The sequence below is a fragment of the Phasianus colchicus genome, chromosome Z (assembly GCF_987193195.1).
Source record: "Phasianus colchicus chromosome Z, bPhaCol1.hap1.1, whole genome shotgun sequence".
Classification (NCBI taxonomy): Eukaryota; Metazoa; Chordata; class Aves; order Galliformes; family Phasianidae; genus Phasianus; species Phasianus colchicus.
This window is the reverse complement of record NC_143476.1, coordinates 66902668-66926872: the sequence shown is the minus strand read 5'-3', so window position 1 is coordinate 66926872 and position 24205 is coordinate 66902668. Positions and strand designations below refer to the sequence as shown.

At 36.2% G+C, this 24205-nt stretch overlaps 1 protein-coding gene across 4 annotated transcripts in view; it reads right to left on the bottom strand.

Moving 5' to 3' along the window:
- The window catches only part of FCHO2 (FCH and mu domain containing endocytic adaptor 2), a 91391-nt gene that overhangs the window by 56791 nt on the left and 10395 nt on the right, over window positions 1–24205 (bottom strand). For all 4 annotated transcript variants that reach the window (XM_090132396.1, XM_031602599.2, XM_031602600.2 and 1 more), the window contains exons 2-8: window positions 22720–22811; window positions 18341–18415; window positions 16537–16678; window positions 16289–16441; window positions 12547–12651; window positions 7140–7238; window positions 5649–5745 (exon numbers count right to left, since the gene is read on the bottom strand). In XM_090132396.1, the coding sequence (XP_089988522.1) occupies window positions 5649–5745; window positions 7140–7238; window positions 12547–12651; window positions 16289–16441; window positions 16537–16678; window positions 18341–18415; window positions 22720–22811 (763 nt within the window). The remainder of the gene's footprint in view (window positions 1–5648; window positions 5746–7139; window positions 7239–12546; window positions 12652–16288; window positions 16442–16536; window positions 16679–18340; window positions 18416–22719; window positions 22812–24205) is intronic.

Sequence of the window (24205 nt, the reverse complement as noted above, 5' to 3'; positions counted from 1 at the left end):
TACAGAGAATATTTTCCTGAATCTCTTGAATACTGTCATTGCTGAAAACTAAAGTCATTCTTCTGTTAGCCTTCTGTGCAGAATTATGTGTGGATACAAGCTCTGAAAAACCAAGACACTTCTGGCTATTTATGCACCTATTCAGTACCATTGTCAGCATTATGATATTAACAATATTTACAGAAAATATAAGGAAAATAAATGGTAAGAGCATAAAAGAAATATTTGCTTTGTTGTAATTTCTTGTGGAAAAGAAGCTCAAAGATGTCATGCAGAGCTGTTCAAAAATTAGTTTTGCCATGTTCCGCTTCATTTCCATGTACTTTGTTGTTGTTTAACTTCCGAGAAAAGTGCTTTTATAAAACCTATAAGCTATTATGTTATCAAGCAAACCTACGGAAAACACCAATGCCACACCCAGCAGTGTTTAGTCTTTCTCTCAAAGCAGTTTGTTATTGAAGAACACAAAAAGCTTTGCTTTAATCAAAGAAAGTTTCAATATTCCACAGCTCTTGTTTTGTTTCTCAATCTCTGGGAACTGAAATATTTCTGAAATTTTGTAGAAGTAATACAATTGTTTCTGATGTCATTTTGTCTACTCTTTGCATCTTGTTCATTTCTTCACTAGATGCAGTATGTAGTTTAACACAAAATACTAACTTAATGTTAATACGAAGTTAGCAAAACTGTGCATTTATACTATGCTCATTACTTTGCACTAGCTTTGCAGCTGTAGTGCAAGTCGCTCCCATGCTCTGCATTCACCGTGGAAAAAATAACTAAGTAGTGCTTCACAGGCATCTAGGATTAAAATGTCCACGTAAGCAATTGCTGAAGGCCTAATAGCATGTCATAAACTCCACTTGAGCTTTACACTAATCTCCACCATAGCCAATAGACAGCAACTTAAAACGTCTACAGCCCAGTTCAGTTAACTGAATCAGTTGAATTAAAGCCTAGGTAAAATTTGTTTTTTAAATGTTTACTAAATTGAAGCTTTGATGCTGTACAATTCTGGTAACAGGCAATGCCAGCAGCAATAATGAGCTTGTAAGGAATCCAGAGTAAACTGCTTTGATTACACTCCAAGCAGTAAACATAATGGTTTGTCAAAAGTTTTGTTGTCTCTGAAATTTTCACAATGCTTTCAGCAGGAACAGCATACCTAAATAAATCATTACTTTTTTAAGACTTTAAGATACAAACTTGGCTAATGCTCCAGAATCAGAGCTCCCAGATCAGGCAAGGATCACCAGCACATTGACAAATACACATTTTCCTGAAATTCTCCACCTTTAGTGGTATTGATAATTTTGCCATGATAGCTGTTATAAGTCACTCTAGACTACTTGAAAGTCTTCCCTGAGAGACAAATTTCAAAATGATTTTTAAAAATATACGTATCTTGAATTAATGTCTACATTTGCTATTTAAACTTCCTGATGACTGCAGTAACCAGGAACCTTAAGATCACTTTTTTTTCCGCACTGGTAAATAAAGCAAAATAGGTTTCACTAGTTCCAAAAAGATACAGACCAAACATTAATTTATCGGGATTACTATTCAATTGCTGCCCAAATTTGGAGTTTCTGACACTGCTGAAGGAACAAAAAGGAGCAAAGACAACACATCTGACCTTTCTGAATCTTGTTATCTGTGGAAGAATCATTTAATTAAAAGAACTTACACTGTTATTCCCAGTATCTAAAAGGATGAGTGGGACAAGGAAAATGTGCAAGAGCCAGTGATGGCTGATCCACAGCAATTGTGGACAGGGAATATTCTCAATTACTTCTGTAGGAAGAGTGGACAGATTGCAGGCGCCAATTTTACAATACTTAGCAAATGCAGATTTCTTAACCCCTCCTACAGTTCTAGTTTATTGGGTGAATAGTAAGTGAAAAAAGTATTTTTACAGATGAGAAGCATGTTTATAGACTTTGCTTTTTTCACAGAATAAATTCTAGATGTTTATGCTGGAAGAGCTAGAATAAAATGTCTAAGTGGCTGATTTCTCTTTCTCAGATTTTCACTGTCTGCTCACATGGGTTAGGACACAAGAGTTGGAAAGAAAATCATGTTCAAGCTAATTCTGACTGTGCAAGATGGCTCAAACTAGGAGAGGACCAACTAATATTTCTTTATTATAGTGAAGAGATGATCCAGCACCTCCCTCACACTAAGTAATAGCACAGCATATGTAGTAATTGCCATCTGCAGATAATTGTTTTATTGGATGGTTATGCAGCCAGCAAGGATCTTGGCTTTCCATTGTTGTCTGTATTACAATACAATTCTTGTTTTTCTCTTTATTCAGTTTTAAGAAAATTGCAAAAATAAGAACAATAATTTAATAAACTACCAACAACCGCTAACAATAAGATCAGAACAAATTATTGAAAGAAAGCTAAATTTAGCTTTTGTTTGGACAATGCAGTACAGCTGTCTTCTTTTTTGGCTCTCAAAGTGAGTTTCTGGGTAAAATACATAGTGAGCAAAATCTAATACAGGCACAAACATATACAGTCAGTTTTGTACAAATGAGAAGAGAGCAGTATAGAAATGGAAAAACATTCATGACTAGCTACAACTATACAGACTTTATCTTTACATACAGTGTGTATTATCCTGACAATGTCAGAAAAAAATCTTGGAAGAATATGAGATCATACTTCCTAGAAGCTGCTGCTTCTGGAGCAAACCAATTTTTTTATAGAAGGTAAGCATATTAAGTAAACAAACTCAATGATATATCACAAATCTGGGATAATAGAAATATATTATTTGTGGAATAAGTACATTCCACAAATACGGAATTTACATAGATTCCAGTATCAATTTAACATCTACTTGGAAATGGACATTTTCTGACATGTCATAAACAAATTTTCCAACGAACACAAACCAGCAGTTTATCTCAAATGGAAAACAGATTCACGTGAAGTGGGCAGCAAAGGTTTTGATAAACACTGCAAGACAAATGTATCTTCCAACCGAGTTCAACTTGAAATCTGCTATTTAGACCTAATAAATTTCAGAAAATAGTTCACAGAATGTATTAAATTCTGAACACAAGTCTGCCTGTTTATTGAAGGTCCTGACATTTCTCTCTCTCTTCATCGAAGTTTTACATTTAAGTGATTTTTCTTATAATTTAAATTTTAAAATGTGCAACTCAACATTTTAACACTGAACAAGAGTAGAAAAATAATAAATAGAACTTCAGATATTGTGTTCTTTTTAAAATAAATCTGAAGTAGATTAAGAAAGAATTCGGTGATAAAGTTCACTGGACAAGCTATTTAGGTAACAGTTAAAGAAAAGCCCTTTTAAGGAAGTCCACAGACAAGTTTAAAAAACTCACAAAGTATTATTGTTTGAAAGAAATTGTCTGGACAAGAAAACCAGTGCATTAAACTCTTTCAGTCTCTGCATATTAAGACTTCAGATAACAGAAATCAGCCACCAGAGGGAGCCCATATAATCCTGTATAAGGGACATCGTTGCACAGTGAGAAATTACATATATGCTGATGAGAATTTAAGACAGCAATTGTCAGAAAAAAAGATCGTAAATTGTTCATAATTCACACAATAAAACAGCCACTTATGGTACTTCCTCTTGGATTCATATTTATACTTGTATCTGTAGAAATAAGAAAGTGAACTCTGCTATAAGGTATTATAATTACAATATACTCAAATAAACTAAAATATTTTGTTATGCATAACATTTATTCTAATATTCAGTATCTCAGAATGTGTTCCACCAACTAATTCAGTACACTGGCTTCAAAATAATACTGGATAGAGAATGCTTACATACTACTGAAGACTATTAAATTATTCCTTTCATCAGTACTCAGGACTAGAATCATAAAAGCAACTGACATAAGACTTTTTTTTCTACATTTTTGTTGTACTCTGAGTCTTTATCATTTTTATACAGTGAATACTTTGAAAAGGCTTCTCCTTTTCCAGAGCAACACATCAGGGAAAGACTTACAGCATTTGCACCATGGGTTAAAATACCCTTCTACCAAGAAAGCACTGACTTGTGGAAAAGCATGTTTTGAACTAAGAAAAAGCTTTCCCTTCCCCACTGGAGGAGGGTTTCTGTTTCATTCTCTGAGTTATATGACTACAATTTAGAGCAATAGTGGCTTGTGTTTCTAGTCTCCTATTTTTAATATCTCATAGCTTCTTGTGAATTTAGATTCTTTAGATAATATTTTTCCCCTGCATCAAAATTGGTATAAATGACATAATTTCACTCTGTAAAAATAAATAAATAAATAAATAAAATTCAAGGTGCATACAAATGTTTCCTCACTGAAAATACACTCCCTCCTTAAAATACTGACAGAAAAAAAATGAAATTTGCCACGGTAAATGCTTGTATTTGACTCAGGAGAATCCAAACGGCATTTGACGAACTCTGTAAAGCAGCAAATAAGCCACACAGTGTGTGCAACTTCTCCCACTAAATTAAAAAATGAAGTTTTACCTTGCCTACGATTATTATGTTGTCCTACAGAAAAACACACTAACAATGTGTATAATCTGAAATGCACGGTGCTGTGGAATACATTAGCACACGTCTTTATAACCCAGGGCGTCATGATCCTGAATGCAAGACAGAGGTCCCTAGCCACAACATCACCACAGCTCATCAAACAGGCTTCAATACTAAACATTCACCTTTATCTTAACCTCAGTCCAACTGAACACGAACTCCCGAAGCACGTGCTTTTTCTTTCTTATTCTTTATCTAAAAGTTACAAGACCCACCGGAAACATTTGAGAATTGATGCACACACAGTTTTAGCTCAGCCCGCTGGGGTATCAGCATCACAGAGTGAATATGAAACAACGTTATATCTGATCACCATGTTGAACAATTCGTAAAAATGCTCAAAGTATACACTGCTGTGCACATCCCTGCTCTGAAAAAAACTCAAGATGCTGGACAGGACTCACAGCACAACAAGACTGAATTCCTGTGCTCACACAACTAGTGACCATGTCTGAATACTAAACAGAACTCAGTGTTTCTCCTATAACGTTAGAAGCACAGTCTGGAGAGATTGTCTTTTTTTGCCAGCTGAGAAAAATCTTATACAACACATCCAACAAGTAATATTTTCAGAAAGTACTACTCACTCTGATACTAGGTAAAGAAACAAATCACCAAAATATAATCTATTAAAAAGCATGATTTTATAAGCTAAACAAAGAAACCAGAACAACTGTTATAAAGTTTTATAACCAGCTTCACACACATCTGTTCTGAATCTATCAATAAATTTGGATCACATTTTGGAAATAAAACTTATGCAGAAGCATACAGCACAAAGAAGTTTGTATCAAGGAATAGTGTAGTTTAAAAGTTTCCTCAAAGAATCTTCACTGAGAGACTCAGAGCTACAAATTGCCATGCTTTATGAACATAAGCCCTACAAATGCATAATAATGTGCTATCAAATTTCTCCAGAACATTTAACATCAAAGAGAATCAATTCTGAGAATTCAAAATCTAAGAACCTTACAGCAATAACACTTTACAAATAGGGTTTGACTTTCTGTTATGGGTGGAAATCTACAGCTTTTAAATTAATATTTCCTTCTCTGTTATATTTAACCCCTTACCTGGTCTTTCCTTGCCAGTTCCTTTTGACTCAGCAAATTTCTGTATTAAACTCTCAACTGTAGTATTTGTCATGTTATTTATAAATTCTTCATGTACCTTAAAAAAAAGCAAAAACAACAGAACCCCACACAATGGGAGTTTTAATTAGATTATTTTAATTGCTATATTTTTTTACTTTAAGTAGTGTTTAGTTTTAACAGTAGTTCTAATGTCATAATATTTTCCTATAAAATACAATACAAGAGCTTCCAGAAATTAACAGGCATTTTATCAAGGAAATCGCTTTCTTGTTTTAGGAGTTCCAAATTTGTGTATAATACAGACACCAACAGGGAATGAAAGAACATAGCTAGATGGCAGGTATAGGATTTACTCCTACCTCTTCTATCTTAGCTACTTTCCCACATACCATTTTCTGAGTTTGTCAACAACATGTTCCATACAATGTCAGGAAGACAAGATGTCCCTTAAGCCAGCACCAGTTGAGGGTGTGAACAGTTACTGCTGTATTATCACACGTCCCACCTGCTTCAGTAAAAGCACTACTGTTTTAATGTTTTTGGTCTGGCAAAGGAACAACCACATGCTGTTAGTAAGTTTTCAAACAAGGCAGTTACATATTTGCCTTAGAAATAAATAGCATGACCCTTGTGACTACCATTCATGAGCAGAAAATCTGAATACTGAAAAAAAAACAGCAACTCAAATGAAGAGCACTCAAATAAACTTGCACTGCAATGCATAAGAATGTAGATTTTTTAATAAGGATTATTAAACAAATTTGCATCTAAAGAAAACATACTAAAAAGCTTCTTTTAAAACCAAAAGCCTTTTGCACACCTAGCTGTATAAAACATTTTGGAGCTCCTGACTGATACAATTTCAAGTTCTAGGTAAAGAAAATGTGAAATGATTGCTGATTTAGTATCTAGTGAACAAGACTTAGAAATACACTAAACATTCTTCAAATAATCAAAATCTACTCTGTTTTGTTAGCATAAAGCTCAATCAATGATTTATCATTCAGCCTAGGAAGGTTTTGCAGAAATATGTGATCCCAAACTTATTCATGAAGCAGAAAGCCGTAACATTTTTGGTTCATGCTGAATTTAGATACAAAATAGATTTCCAGTACAATAAACAAAATCAGAGGTGATCCACTCAGTAAGAAATTTCAGAAATGCTTCAATAAGAAAATACACATATCTCAAAATATCTCAAAGGCTATTTGTCAGACATTCAAATTTCCCTCAAACAGCTGAAAAATGAGTTCAGCACACATTCAGCATTTTATATATTGGGTAAAAAGAACCAAAACTGCTTGAAAGTATTTTAAATCCTCTGCTTCATTATTATTAATCTTTGTATGATTTAAAAGGTTACTGCTGTTTTAAAGATGTGATCCACAACGCAGTAAGAAATGTTCTGCTCAGTAGTTAGGAAAAAATAATAGCTTATGCCAAATAAACAAATAATAACACAAAAATTACCTCTCCTATTTGTAAATGAATATCCTTTATGGTATTTGAAAATGATTCTATAATCTCTTTCATATGAAGTAGATGTGTTTCTTCAATATCTTGAAACTTCTGTAAACCAATACAAGTCATTATTGATAATAAAATATTTCTTGAAATGTTAAGCCTTAAACTGCAATAATTAAATATTCTAAACAGAAACAAACAAACAATTTTTTCAGATCATTACCACAATTATTATGATGTTTAACAAAAAAAGATGCAAAATCCAAAGAATAGTAAAATAAAGTGTTTCTTAATATACCCTTTTAGAACCATTACCAAGCTTTTCCACTGTCTTTTTAAACTTTCAACTATCTTGGTCTTTCAAAAAATCTGACCTATTTTTACTAAAAAGAAATAGGATTGAAGGTAGTTTTAAAAAACGTATTTTCTCTGTTATTTGCATTACTGAAAAGTTTCATCTGCTTTTTCATCTGATTCCAGAGATTCTATTTCCAGATTGTTTTGCACCTCCTCAGCACCCTCACTCTCCTCCTAGTCACAACAGATATGTTTCTTATTTTTTCCTTCAGCAAAATTTAACACCTTTGCTTCAACTTTGCTTCATTCATTTGATCTTTAAATTGACTACATGTAACCTCTGCAGTTTGTCTGCAATTTTTTCTACTGTTCCACCATATCCAGACTTCTATCTGATACCCATTTTAAAAGCACTTCAAACATTTTCTTTTCTGGGGACTATCAAAAAGGACTATCAAAAAGGGACTGGGGCTGTTAGTGGAAAGAGTTGATGCACAGGTCATACTTCTATCCCTCCAGTAGCAGGAAGCAATACCACGAGGAGCAGGAAAACCTTTCTCATAAATATGTGGCTGAGATGCTAGTGCAATCACAAGAATCTTGTGATTATGATTGAGTGACCATCTGGTAGATGAGGAAAAGTCTGCTGCTGTAGTCTACCTAGACTTTAATAAAGCCTTTGACACTGTCACCCACAGTGTTCTCCTGGAGAAGCTGGCAGCCTGTGGCTTGGACAGGTACACTGTTTGCTGGGTAAAGAACTGGCTTGTGAGCCAGGCCCAGAGAGTGGTGGTAGATGGAGTTAAATGTAGCTGGTGACTGGTCATGAGTAGCTTTCACCAGGGGCAGGTAATGGGGCCTGTCTTGTTCAGTGTCTTTACTGATGAACGAGGACATTGAGTGCACCCTCAGTAAGTTTGCAGATGACTGAGCTGGGAAGGAGTGTCCATCTGTCTGAGGACAGGACGGTACATCAAGGGGATCTGGGGTGAAGCTCAGCAAGGATCCTGCACTTTGGGAACAACAACCCCAGGCAGTGCAACAGGCTTCAGGCAGAGTGGCTGGAAGACTGTGTAAAAGAAGTGGATCTGGGGGTGCTGGTCAACACTTGGCTGAACATGAGCCAGCAGCATGCCCAGGTGGCCAACAAGGCCAATGGCATCCCGGCTTGTATCAGAAATAGTGATGCCAGCAGGAGCAGGGAAGTAATTGTCCCTCTATACGCAGCTCGGGTGAAGCCGCACCTCAAAACTGGGCTCAGTTTTGAGCCCCTCACTGCAAGAAAGACATCGAGGCCCTGGAGCATGTTCAGAGAAGGGCAACAAAGCTGGTGAGGAGTCTGGAGCACAAATCTTGTGAGGAGCGGCTGGGGGAGCTGGGATGGTTTAGTTTGGAGGAGGCTCACAGGAGGTCTTATTCCTATCTACAACTACATGAGAGAGGCTGTGGCGAGGTGGGGGTTGGTCTGTTCTCCTATGTAACTAGCAATAGGACTAGAGGAAATGGCCTCAAGTTGCACCAGGGGAGATTCAGGCTAAACATTGAGAAAAAGCTCTGAAAGAGTGGTTAGGCACCAGAACCATAGAAACATTAAGGGTTAGAAGGGGTCTTTAAAGGTGATCTAGTCCAACTCCCCTGCAATGAACAGGGACGTGCACAGCTAAATCAGGTAGCCCAGGGCCTTATACAGCCTTGCCTTCAAAGTCTACAGGGACCGGGCATCAAACACATCTCCAGGCACCTTGTTCCAGTGCCTCACCACCCTCACAGTAAAAGGCATTTTCCTTCTATCCAACCTTATTCTACTCTCTTTGAGCTTGAGGCTATTCCCCCTTGTTTTCTTCACAACAGATCCTGCTGAAAAAGTCTGTCCCTTACTTTCCTGTAGCTCCCTTTCAGATATTGAAATGCTGCTATCAGGTCACCTCAGAGCCTTCTAAAGTCCAGGCTGAACAGCCCCAGCTCTTTCAGCCTACCCTCAAAGGAGAAGTGTTCCACCCCTTGGATCATTTTTGTGGCACTCCTCTGGATGCACTCCAAAAGGCCCATCTACCTCCAGTATTGATGTGGTGGAGTCACCATCCCTGGAGATGCTCAAGAAACATTCAGATGTTGTACTGAAGAACATGGTTTAGTAGAAAATATTGGTGATAGGTGGACAGTTGGACTGGATGACCTTGGAGGTCTTTTCCAAGGTTGGTGATTCTATGATTCCGTGATCTCCAACAGCCCACTCGAAGCTACAGCTCAAGAAGAAAAATGTTCAAATCCTCCATAACAGTGAACCATATTGACCTTTTCATCTTTCTTCACTCCTGATCTCTATTCTGACTTCCTTCCTATTTCCACAATTGTCTTTTCAAGCACACCCTAACTTTGAGCACCTTTAATTCCTCTCTTCAATTTCACAGGGTTCTCTGAAGATTCTCTCTTTACATTTCCTACCTTCTTGTACTCTGATTCACAAATGTAAGCATAATTCAAAACAGATAAATTACATATCTCTACCTTCTAAACACTCAGTTTTTCTTTTGCCACACATATATGCCTCTCTAGCCATCAATGAGGCAGATTAAAATAGTATTTTTTTTTCCAGCAGCTTCCTTTCTGGATTACAGAAAATATGGTCATTCTCTGTAGCCCATTTTATGATGCCTCTACTTTTACTGATTGCCTAACTAGACCAACTGAATTGATTTGCTTTCCAAGCTATCCATGGCCCATGTCTATAATATCTATCCTCAGTCATGATCAGGGCATCAGTATTTGAATATAAAGTGATTTTCAGCCTGCTTCTATACCAAATACTTACCTAAACTCAAAGTGAATTCTTGAGATTACGTCAATGCTGCTTCCTTCATGTTTGTTTAGAGATCCACACGATACTCAGAAAAACTGACTACAAATCTCCTTTAAACATTTCTCTATGATGCATATCAAAACAACTGGCCATTCAAAGACTTTTGCCTTTTACGTCAGCGGGCAGCACTATCTCCTTCCTGCTCCCCAACCTCACACAGTTCCCTTCTTTTTTATTTACTACTTAATGCTCAATAATTAAAGCCTTTGAAGGAGAAGGCATCTTAGCCTTGTAATTACTTGAAACAAATGTTCTGATCAAGGACTATCTCAACACTGTAATATGACTATAATTCATATCACAGGAAGAATCATTAACAGTCACTAATCAAATTGTATATTTGCACTTTTGAAAGAACAGTCTGTTTTGAAAGGATATAGTGAAACATATCTGTAATGCTAAGACTCAAGTGAAAGGCACTTATGCCACAAGAAAAATGGAAAAATCTTTGACAGTATCTGTAGTTGTCCAATTCAGCACACACAGTTTTCCTAAGTTGCAAACATTACTTTTCTTTAAGTTTTAGAACATGAAGAATTAATACTTATTCTTGAACTCTATTTACATGCAGACTGCTCTGCACTAAAGTTGTTTAAACAATCAACTGTATTCAATTCTAGCTAAGGCAGAAGGCTGTCAAGAAAAAATGATTTAGCAATTCCAGCTATTTTGATTGTTTCCAATAGACTATGCAGTGTGTTTAAATGTTTAAAAATGCAATGTTTAAAAAAAAGCTTCTAACAAGGTGGCAGGTGAGATGTCATTTTTTCTTTGCAATTGCAGAGCAATTGTTTAATACAACTAGTTTTACTCAGAAAAAAGATCTTTCAATGTGAAGAGTATCTGTAAAATCCAATTTCTAGACAAACCAAACTATATTCTTATCCCCCTGTAATCACAATACAATCTTCTACATTTATTCCAGCAAAAAAATACACCTTACAATTCAACTTCGCAAAATCATGCAGTACAAGTCATTTCACTTTTACACTTTTAACAGAAAAGATAATAAATGACACAAGGGAAAAATACATAAAGCTTACACAAGGAATTTAGTGGAAACTAACTAGGAGAACAAGACATCTAAGTGAGGACATTACTACCTGATTACCTAGAACAAAGCTATAGCAATACAAGATGCAAGTGCTTTCAGAATAATTTTATCTGAACTGGCTAGAACAATTTAAGTTAACCGATTTTGCACTGGAACAGCAGAGAACGAGTTATTTCTCATTTACTTTTTTCTAGATGGGGGGTTGCAGTGAACAATTCTGATGCATTTGATATCCTGTCTTTAACATCTGTATTGAATAACTATTCAGATACCAGTAAGACCAAATTCTAACAAAGTTTTCAAAGCAGCAAAATGCTTTGTAATTTAGAAGGACAGAGTTCTTGATATGTCAGGATACACATATCGTCTTACTGTAAAATCTTAATTTCTAAGAAGTTAAGGAAAATACTAACGCTTTTCTACTTCTACACTGATAATGCAAGTATGACCTAATTTCCCTCATAATTTCATCCATGCCTAAAAATTAAACTTTGAAACTAAGGAGAAGAAGAAAGAAACCAGTAAATATGTCAAATAAATATAACTAAGAGCAGTAATGGTAAGTTACCTTTTCTGAAATCTGTGACAGTGAAAAAATGTCTGCTATCAAGAGATTTGGAAAAGAAATTTTAACAAGCAGCTGCAAGAGCAAACATACAGAGACATCATCCTCTGTAATATAGTGAAACTCCTTAAAATTCAAGATATTTCTTTGATGTTTGAATGATGTAAGGGTTTTTGACCACCTCAGCTAAGCCCCTAAGGGAAAACACTTTATCAAGCAGTTACTGAAATGTTTTGTCAGTATGATAATGAGAACAACATGATGGGTCCCAATATTATAACTCCTATGAATGAATTCCTGCTCACCAGTAATTCAAAGGATTATCTGTGTGATTACAATGCATCTACAATAGTTTCAGAAGTTCACTGTCTTTTCTCACTAAAAAATTGTTCAGAAATTCTCTCTGGAGTGCTAGTATTCCAGTGAGTCATTCAAGAACACTTCCATCAAAATACACATTGTCACTGTTTGATTTTCAAACCTATTACTTCTGACAGTACAGTTTACACCAATTTTCAGAGGAGATCATTTTATTTTGAAACAATTCTTCAAAAGCTTTCATTTCAGACATCTTCAGAGAGATAAAACAGAACATATGAATCTATTTCAAAAGCACCTCATTTAATACAACACTTACTTGTGCAGTTTCTGTCATTTTTTGTTCAAAATCAGATTTAACTGCAGCATATTTCTCCACATACAGTTTATAGGTATCTGTAGCTTTCTTCGATTTAACTGTTGCCTATAGATTAGTACAAAAAATGTCAAATGTCACACACACAATTTAACCAAAGGTTTATAATGTCACTATTAAGTGAAATCCAAAGATGATCTAAGAAAACACTGAGATGTATTAAAACACTGAAGTATCATATTTTTGCCACAAAATAACGTAAGTTCAAGCTATTAGAGATTTCTGGTTTAAAACTTCTCATAAGTCATGTAGAAAGGCAACAGAACAACTGCCTAACTTAAATCCTTTCTCCCTATCATCTAAGACTAATATATAGTCTTATAATATACTTACTTTTAAATCGGTATTTCAAAGCATGTACTACTGAAATTAACTATTTACCTAATGTGCCAAATATATAGAAAAACAGGAAGAAAGCCAGGATAAAATTCAGAGTAAACAGTTACTAGTGCAGCTCTGAAAGTATCAAATGCTTTCAGTTTTGTTTATTTAAAAGATACAGTTCCCTGTTAGAGGTGAAAGAAGGAAAACAAGGAATGTAGAAAAATAATGAAAACAGATTAAGAGAAGATATTTCAACATGAAATTTATGTAGGATATACTGATAGGACAGACTCATGCAGCTCAGACTTGCTCAGACTTGTTTAAAGTAGTACTTTCTGAATTTATAAGGTACTGATTTTTTTTTTTTCCCATCATTTGTTGGTAATTAACCAAATCTTGTCTGTGTACATTATTTTCTTAAAAGACAAAAGAAAATATAGGAGAATCCCAATATTACAGGAAAACAAAATGATTCTTTCTGGTAAAAGAAGAAGTTACTTTTAAAGTTTATTGTACAATACGGGATTAAGTCTTTTTGAACCTTTGAAATTGCATTTTCCAAGTTACAAGCCAAATATTATTCTCATCACATTTTTGCTGGCTTCTTCTTTCAGAATACCTTTTTTCCACTGAAATTTCTCCCTAATTTTAACAATTCACAAATCACTTTCAGTTAATGATACCAGCAAAGACTGCATGTTTACTATGCTAGTTCTGAAATCTTCTTTGAAATGAATTTTATTGCTTCCAGAGTAAAAACAGCAACTACTACTCACTTGCAGTGAGTTGCAGAGCTGAGCACTAGCTATAATTTCCCAATGAATTAATACCAACATCTGCAAATTCCAATGAAAAATAACTGAAAATCGTAAATATAGCATTAGCATTTGTTCACCTGGGGAAACTTTAAAGTTTCTTTTATAAAGTACTATGTAATTGAACTCCGGGATCTTGAGACAAGCAAAATATTCTCTGCCTCTGGTAATACTGTTTGTCTCTGAACAGAATCATGTGTGTTGTGTGCCTAAGAGCACCTACAGAAAACAATTATTCAGCAAGGCAGACAAAATGATGAAACACGTGAACATTTCATGGTTAGCTACTAATCTTTTCTGAAAATAGGATAGGTCAATTCTCAGGTACAGCAACTGCTAGAATTCTATTCAGAAGATTAACAGTAACTGAAAGAATAAGGATCAGTAAATAATTTTTTTGTCAAGTCACTATAAACAGAGAAGTTAACATGCCAGAGAACAACAGGAAGTTATTACACAAGCTACCACTACCAGTTGCAGCAAAATTGCAAGCTTTCACACTTCCTCAGATTCTTCAATAAAGTATCTCTCTAAATGTTAAGCTTTAATGATAAGCTCTTGACATACTGGCACAGATTCCCTGCTTTGTGATAAAGTGACTACTGTATCATTTTGATAAAAACATCTTTCATGCATTGCTAACCATAATAAAACTATTTTCTACCAAAAGAAAAATAAACTAAAGCAATCCTTATCATGTTATTGAAACTACAAGAGTAAATCTGAATAACGATGTGACAGAAACGATGTGATAGTCACAGTTGCAGGTTCCTAAGAGAAACTGTTTTTGAAGCATTATCTGTTATCAACCATGCCCTAATTGTTTGGGGAAAAAAAAAAAAAGTACTCATGGAAGATGTACAAAGCAGAAGAAAATTGCCTTCATCCTACGATGTTTCCTCTTTCTTTCTTCTGCAGCTAAACAGACATTAGTAAGACAAGGTTGTTTTTTGTTTTTTTTTTTTAGTTTTTTTTTTTTTTTTTTTTTTAGTTTTTTTTGTTTCTGACTGGACAAAGGATTGCACTGTTAGATGTCAAGAGCAAGCCTTCTATCAAGTCAACTTTTCCTACTGAAAAATTTCAATTTATTTGCAAGAGCATGCATTTTCAAAAGACTGCAAGAAAACATCAGCGGTCTCACGCAATGCTTATTCATATCTGGAGTCCAGCACTGATTGCCATTCAAAATACAAACCAGGAGAAAAAATAGGTTTATATTAGACATGAAAACTATCAGAACATGGTCAACAGGATAATTTTTGTCATCAGTGAACCAACATTATCTGCTCCTCCAAAATAGCAGAAAAAAAGTGCTAAGATCATTCAACTAAGAACAGGTTCTCATACAGATCATATAACTGAAACAGAAAAAGGCGGAGGTATCAAGATTAAAAAAGAGAAGACACAGAGACAGGGAAACATAACTACTTTCTTCTATTACTACCTTGTCTCCTTAAAACAGCAGAAAGTTTCACTGTTCCTTGCAGGTGCTCCCTACCCTCTACTCGGCAATGGTAAGGCTGAATCTGAAATGCTATGTTCAGTGCTGGGCCTTTCAGTGCAAGACATACTGGAGCTAAGGGATCCTTCCAACCTCAGTCATTCTGTTGCCCTATGATAGGATGAGATAGATGCGGCTCCTCAGCCTACAGAAGAGAAAGCTCGAGGGGATGGGATCTCAACAGGGTATATAAAGGTAGGATGCAAAGCAGACTGAGCAAGGCTCATTTCAGTGGTGCCCAGCCGCAGGGCAAGAAGCAATGGGCACAAACAGCAACACAGAAAACACTTCTACACTGTGTGAGCGACAGACTACCAGCACAGGTTGCTCAGAGAGATTGTAGAACCCTCTCCTTGGAGATCTTCAAAAGTCATCCGGACATGGTCCTGGGCTACTGGGTCCAGGTGTCCCTGCTTGAACAGGAGGGTTGGATCAGATGACTTCAGAGGTCTCTTTGAACCTTAACTTTGAACCTTAATACTCAGTGAGTCTGTGAGTGGATCAAACTCTCCCATGACACAAGGACAGAACTAAAAAAAGCATCAGGATATTCATCCCTAGAGGTTTTGGTCCATGTAACTTAAATTAATTCAGAAAGTAACGTTAGCTTGTTTTTTCTATTCAATGGAACAGACTTCAAATACTTCTATAATTAGCTACTTTGTCTCAGCTGAAAGGACACAAAGGTTCCTACTCCTCAATTCAAAAACAAGTACAGTCATTGAGTGTTGGCATGTTTGTCTAAGAAAACGAGTCCAAGAATGTAATAGATGATGGAACAACTATACACAATTCCTGTAAAGAATACTAAGAAAAAATATTATATGATGCAGGTAATCATAGAATAAAGAATTAGAACTGCAGTGAAGTTAGAACAGATAAGGAAGCGTAAACAAAACATAAAAAGGCATTCAAAGTACTCATATTATAAAATAATCATAGTTTACCTATTTTTAACCCTTTCAGAGCATTTTACTTGCTAATATAACATGAATATATTAGATTGACAACATAATGAATTTTGAGAAAGATGTCACAGAACTACCTTATCAATTTCTCTTGGTGTTGCTCCTTCCTTTTTCAAACGTTCTTGTTCAAGACATTTTGCATTGTAGTTTTCCTTTGATTTCTGTAATGCCTGAGTTATACTTTGAATGTTTTGCACTGCTTCCAATGTTCCTGAAACTTCTTCCTTAGTCTGCCAAATATTACACAGTTGTCAAAAACAAATAATTTGAATTTCAATGCTTGTAAGTCTTTGGATATGCTTAAGAAAAAAAAAATATCAATCACCTTTTTATAAGCTTTAATTTGTTCATCTCCATACTTGTGAACTTCTTTTATTAGCTCTTGTAATCTTCGGACAAGATCCAAGTGGCAGCTTGCTAGTTTTTCTGTTGAGGTTTTGAAAACATCCCAAACTGGTGCAAATGTTCTGGGATGAAGAAAAAAAACCTAATGTTCATTGGGATTTTTCCTTTAAATCAGCTAGACTTTTCTTAATAGTGCTAAAGCATAATGAACATAATCAAAAAAAAACAAACACAAATACAACAATTGCCATAAACTATGTATTTTTGAAATCTTGCAGGTGTACAGTAGGTCACTCAGAAAGTAACACCTCCTATTTATTTCCATGGAAACTACAACAGATACAAGGAGCACAATAACATCTTTTGAGAGGGTAAAGTACAAAACACTCTTTTTCAACACAGTTACCAGTTAGTTATGCATTTTTACCAGTGATAACAAAAGCCTGAATGCCACACTTGCAAAAATCTGTACCAGCAGAGGTGACCCACTGTCACTACTGCTGAAACACACCAGTCATCACCTCACTGTGCTCACATCCACTGTTTGATCTCTATAAATGTTCAGTAAGTATTGATGAACATCAACAGGTTGCCCCTGTGCTGCCATCTGTCACACAGCAAAAGAATCTAAGAATATAGGTGGGAAAGTTCAACCCTCTACTGCCATACCACCAACATCCACCCCAATGTCATGGACCAGCATGATAAAATAGGAAGTATTAATTTTGGAGCACCCTTCATAGTATCTAATAACTTCAGTACTTTCTGTTTTTTACTCATTACAGTCAATAAAAGTAAGATGTAAAAGTTGGTTCACTTCTCAGTCATCAACACATCAGAATGATAAATGATATTCCTAAAGATGATGCAAGACCAGCTCAAAAATTTAACATGTATAAGCATTTTTAAATGCATACTGTAATGGTGCAAAGAAACTTGACATTATCTGACTAGCAACATTTCTGATTGTTCTAAATTATTATAGCTGCAAGAGGCAGGAAAAAATGTATTGGCAAAGATGATCTGCCACTGGAAGAGATCTACTGATCAAGAGAGAATAACCACATGTTAAAGGAAAATGGAGGAAAGGTCATTCCCCAAGTTAAGATTTCTTGAATTGATTTATTGAGCTGATCTGAAGATGTACTCCTACCTATTTTCTGACTAAAGCTGCTGCAAAATTGTTACCATTTTATAGCCTCTAAGACAATGATGTTCCTATTCAAATGCAGACAGAGAACCTTCAAAAAGCAGCAACAAATCAAACTATTTTCTAACTCCATATTCTAGCTCTGATTACTACAAATAAAAAGAAACTTCCTCTCATCTAGAAAGTCTGAGCTATTGCTCATATTTCTAACAACAACAACCTTCTCATCCATTATTCATTTTATTCTTTTATAAAACATAACTCAAATATAACATTTTATCTCCTCAAAATTATTAGGTTTAGAAGCTAATAAACTAAGTTAAGTTCTTTACTATGTCTGAAAAGAAGTTAACCTTGAAACCCTGAACACAGAGGAGCAAACAGCCTCTCTATGATTGGTTATGGCTTTTTAAACATTTTTTTTCCTCAGTGAATAAAGAAGTGTACTGTGTTCTGTTCTTGTCACAGCTGCACAATATGTTGCATGGCTGCAGAGTAGTTGAAGGATTAACAATGATTTTTAAAGGTGACAAAGTTATGCTGCCTTCAACATCATCAACAAAATATTCAGAATCAAACTGGCTTCTTACCACGTACACAGTTAATTATTTGTCTTTCATATATACTTACTTACCCTAGTTGTGTGTAATTGCTTGCTGATTTAGCAAGTTTTGTCATTGATCTTGAATATGCTTCCTCTATTGTAGCCCTGTCAAAGAAAATGATCAAAAGGATAATTTAAATTCTGAAGGTATCTGAAGACAGACTAACACAGATCAATTTCCTCCTTTACTGGCGCAACTGCCATGGAGTGTAGCCACACAACACATAATAGCAGTGACTCCTTTCAAGTCTTCCTCCCATCAGCTTTCCTCACCATACTATTAACTAAGGTTAACATACACACTGTTTAAATTTCCCATCCAAAATCCATATTCAATGATTATGAACATATGAAACAAAGTAGTAATAGTCACCTGAAACTTTGAAGGATGTATTTAAATCTACTGAACTTTAAAATGACAAGCTGAACAGTTAGGCAACAATCCTGAGGTTGTAAAATGCAGCAACTCAACTATATTTTAAATCTCGGTCACAAATAAGTACAAATGTATCCACTATATGAAGTTAAACATTTCCTCCTGTAAATAGATGTAAGTATTCTTGGTAAGATAGAGATCATCAACAGATCATCATTCAGATCATCACCAACAGATGATCTGAAAATGTTGGTAAATTTCACTCACTGTAACAAGCAGTGATACAGACATGAACAAAGCACTGATGGTCTTTTAATTACCATAATGAACAATGTGTTGTGATAAACAACCAACAATAGCTCAGTGCTTTTACTTTTTTTTCTTTTCTTCAGAACAACTAGCAGAATACTTCAGCAAACAACCTTCACAAGCTGGGAGTTATGAAACTTGCTACGTGTTATCAGCACATAACAAATGCTAACAACCAAAAGATGCTACGGACTAATTGGGCACGTTTATCTTCAGCTGTTGTATCCACTGGCTTCCTTGAGCTCTCTCTCATAGTAACAGACTGTTTAATTTCCACTTGCTTAAAGATCTGTCTTTGCTTGGGATACGTAAAGCATTTAAACTGAAATGGGAATAGGTGCATTGTCAATTTCTTCCAATGAAGGAGCTTCTTTTTACATTTACAGACAGCTGGTGCAGAAAAATGTTTGAAAGACTTCCGAAGAAAACTCAACACAACACCTGTTTACTTCTTAGTTGAACTTACATGTAAACATCTTAGGTACTAAATACAGACAAACACAGTTGATAATTTTGCCTACCAAATCTTCCCTGCATGTAAAGTCTGTATTTTTACATAAAAGAAAAGAAAACTGTGGGCCAACACGATCTTTATATGTTATCACTTCTTTAAAAGAAAAAAACACCTATGCACTTTATCAAGAATAGAGCAAAGATAATTATCTTTCAGCAGAAATATATCTTGCACCGTCCAAGATTTAGAAGCAGTGAGCAGATTGCCTGCCACACAGTTCACTCTGTCAGACATGCTTATGAACCACCTCAAAAGCAGTTACTGCTAATTACGTAAGTCTTTCCCAGTCACATTTTCAGAATATTTGGTCAAAAGGCAGTAAAGAATTGTCCAAAGACCCAACTGACCCTCAGGTCTTTAACAACTTTACTGTTAATAAATACTCTAAAGGAAAAATGAAACCATGAAACAACGGTGTTGAAAAGTGAGTTAGCATTGATAAACTAAACACAGCCTAGAAAAAATTATCTAACCCTAGAGTTGCATTTGTAATGATGAGTGAAGTGCCCCCATGGATAAGGTCCGAGGGCCACACAGGTCTTAGTAGTTTCCAGTGTGTCTCACCAGATCTAGGAGCCAGCTAAAATGTGAAATATTTTGTTCCTAGGAACATACAGGGTTTTAACAGCAGGTACAGTAAATACACATTCTTTGAAATGAGCACATTTCAAACATATTTACAATAGTCAAGTACTTAAGTTATTACAAGTATCATCAGTAATTCACAATCTGTGAATTACCCAGGAATTTTCAGTTTTCATACTCCTGTCTCTCCACATTTCAATAAAACTGGCTAACATGTTCGAAAGGAGGGACAGAGTACAAGCGTATAAGTTCAGTTTTCATAGGGAAGAGCCCAGAAAATCAGGTGCAAGCAAGGCATAAAAACACTACATATAGGAGGCACCTAATGATTCTTGCTCATCTGTCTTCATATTTTTAGCAGAAAAGATAACAGCAAAGTAATATTGTATATTCTGCAGAGGAAGGGAGAAAATAGATAATTCTGTGCAAAATCTCTTAACTACTCTGCAACAAAGAAAGACACAGAATATAAGCATGGTAAGATTAGTAAGAAAAAAATGATTTTTAGTAAATTCACAGGAAAAACATTTCTCATAAGTAGACTGAAGATGTCATAAATTACAGTTTCAGGAGCTCTAAACATTTAATATTAAGCATCAGTGGACAATGGAAGAGCAACTGACATCATCTACCTGGACTTGTGCAAAGCATTTGACATTGTCCTGCATGACATCTCGGTAGCTAAACTGAATGGATTTGATGAATATACCACTTGCTGGAAAAGGAATTGGCTGGATGGTCAAACTCAGAGGGTTGTGGTCAATGGCTCACAGTCCAAGTGAGACCGGTGACAAGTGATATTCCTCAAGGACTGGTACTGGCACTGCTACTATTTAATATCCTTTAGGTGACATTGAGTGCACCCTCAGCAAGTTTGCAGGTGACACCAGGCTGAATGGTACAACTGACAGACTAGAGAAAAGGGATGTCATCCAGAGAGACCTGGACAGGCTTGAAAGGTGGGCCCATGCCAACTTCATTAAGTTCAACAACATCAAGTGCAAGGTCCTGCACCTAGGTTGGGGCACTCCCGAGCACAAATCGAGTTTGGGTGGAAATGGCTTGAGAGAAGATCTGAGGAGAAGGATTTGGGGGTGTTGGTTGATGAAAGATGTAACACGAGCCAGAAGTGTGCTCCTACAGCCCAGAATGCATATTGTGTCCTGGGCTGCATCAAGAGAAGTGTGACCAGCAGGTCGACGGAGGTGATTCTGCCCATCTACTCTGCAGTAAGACCCCACCTGGAACACTGCATCCAGTTCTGGGGCCCACAACACAAGAAGGACATGGAGCTGTTGGAAAAGGTCCAGAGGAAGGCCACAAAGATCATTAGAAGGCTGGGGCACCTCCCCTACAAGGACAGACTGAGAGAGTCAGGGTTCTTCAGCCTGGAGAAGAGAAAGCTCTGGGAGACCTCATAGCAGCCTTCCAGTACCTGAAGGGGGCCTACAGGAAAGCTGGGGAGGGACTTTTCATAAGGGCATGCCGTAACAGGGCAAGGGGAAATGGCTTTAAAATGGAAGAGGGTAGGTATAGACCAGTTATCAGAAAGAAATTCTTTATCATGAGGGTAGTGAGACACTGGAACAGGTTGCCCAGTGAGACTGTAGATGCCCCCTCCCTGGAAGCATTCAAGAGCAACCAGGTCTATAAAGGTGTCCCTGCCTATAGCAGGGGATTGGAACTAGCTGATCTTAAAAGTCTGTTCCAACCTAGACCATTCTATGATGATTCTATGATTAGCACAGTTTGACATCTCTCTAAAGCAAGGCTGCACCACAACCCTGGCTTTATAATGTGTTTTCTGGATGAAGAGGTTCTCAACACACAAAATTCCTTTGGTTTGTACACAGCTTTGGACAGGAACTTGTTCATCACAAAGGGCCTCAGAAGTTCACTTGTTTCTACTTAGCAGAAAGATTTTTGTCATTTTCTCCACAAGTCATTGTGAAACTATGCAAATATCAATGTCGCTAAGTACCTGCCAGATGCACAGTGGTGATATTTTGTTGCGGTCACTTCAGGCAGAAATTGGAATTTTGATGACAAATTCCAGAAAACAAAGGATGTATTTTGGACAGCTCTTACTGCAAGAAACCTTTACTAAAAGAAGTTCTCAGCTAGCCTCTTACAAGATTTTTCCACATGTCATCTGGTGTCAGTAACTGAATAAGACAACATTCGGAACCAGACAGATCATCCAGAATGGAAATTTTTGTATCCTAAGTAGCAGCAGTTAATCTTCTTTGTAAAATAAGACTGAAAACAGCATTACCTCATCTGTTTAGGAAGTTGTCACACAGGCAGATTTCATTCCTGTCCCTTTTGTTCCATAAAGAAGATTCTGTCTTATTTTCTGCATATATTTTCTTATCCTAATATATCACATCTCCACTTTGGAAAAAAAAAAAAAAAAAAGGAACAGGAAAGGAAAGGGGAAGGGGAATGGAATTTACTTTCTTAGCACCGTAATCCTAAAAGGACAATTTTTTTTAAGATCATACTGGCAATTGCTAAAACGCTGGTTCTAATATCCATGGTCAAAACCAACATGTAATGACAAAGTGAATTAAAAGCCACAAACCACATACTAAAGACCCAGAATCAACAAGGACAAATACCTACCTTTCTCTAATAAAGTCTGCTAATTCTTTTGTTGACAAATGCCCATGCTTCATGTTATGATAGAGAACGTCGAAGCCATTGTTCCTTTCCCCCTGAAGATTAATAAAAAGAAAGCAGAACCGTGAATCATAAAATGCTACAGCAATCACAGAAAGTAAGCATAGAATCTATGCATTTTAACAACTCAGCATGTTTCATTAACAGAATGATTTCTAACAGTTCAGCTTCTTACCAACTGTTAGTTCTTTTCAATCCCTTATGTGTAAAATGAACAAAATTAACCTCAGCAGCCACTACAACCTTTCTAATGACAACTCTTCTATCCAATATTTCTAGGCTATATTCAAAGCCATTTCTCAATTTCTAGAGGTCTTGTATTCTTTTGACTCCCACCTTATCAAACACATACTTAACACTGTGCACCCTCTTCATTCTCTCATATCTTTATTATTTCCCAAGAACTAGAATTCAGACTTTGGGATCACAAGGTATTCCACCTATTTAATTCTTCACACATCGTAAGTTTTTGTTTGTTTTGTAAAAATGAGTAAAAATAACACATTTCTTCAATTTTAAGGGTATCTTCTCTTTGCCTTAAGTTTAGTTTCAAAATTTAAATTATTTTCCACTCAATAAGACATATCTTAATCAAATAAGCAAAAACCAAAACCATGACACATATCTCACTGTTAAAACTGAGACACTGCTCCAAACACTGATTAATAAACTGAGCCAGCTTTTCACCTTTGGCACTAAGTGTACTTCCCCTGAGCAGGAGAAAGCAACAATAGGACTTAAAAGGAAGGTGAGGCAAGGCATGGTAAAATAGCACAGAAACTATAAGACTTTTCCTGTCAACTATCCATTCCCCTCCTCCCTCCCAAATGCCTCAGATCCATATCACTGCTGCTAAAAACACAGTAGTATGCCCTTGGGAATGCTGCATGCATGTTTAGAGTGAAAAGGAAAGAAGGACTGAAGTAAAATCCTGGACTTTTCTCAACAGAAGCTCTACATTTCCAGTAAGAGGAGCCCATGATCTGGTCATAAATCTCTCCCATCTTTTCTGTACTTTTTGTTCAGAAACAAAATTTGTTTGTATGGCCTTAAGGCACACTTGATCAGGGAAGTTATGCAGCTGAAAAATAAAGCTGGCAACTAAAAATAAAGGTCGCTGATGCAGATCATGAGGAGGATGTGATCAGCTGCACTGTCGCAGAAAAGGTAGGAATGAGGAGGCAGCAGTGGGGAGCAGGCAGCCTGAGCAAGTGGCAGCAGCCACAGGCAGATGGAGGAGCCTTGCAGCAGCAGGCCCACATCCGAGCAGCCTTAATGGCACCAGATCAGGCATCAATCTTATCATTAACACAGCAGGTTCTTGTAAAGGACACCAAACATTTACACAGATTCACAAATAACAAATGACTGAAAGGTAATTTCATCCAGATTACTAGTCGGAATTCTTTGCTTACTTCTTCCAAGTACT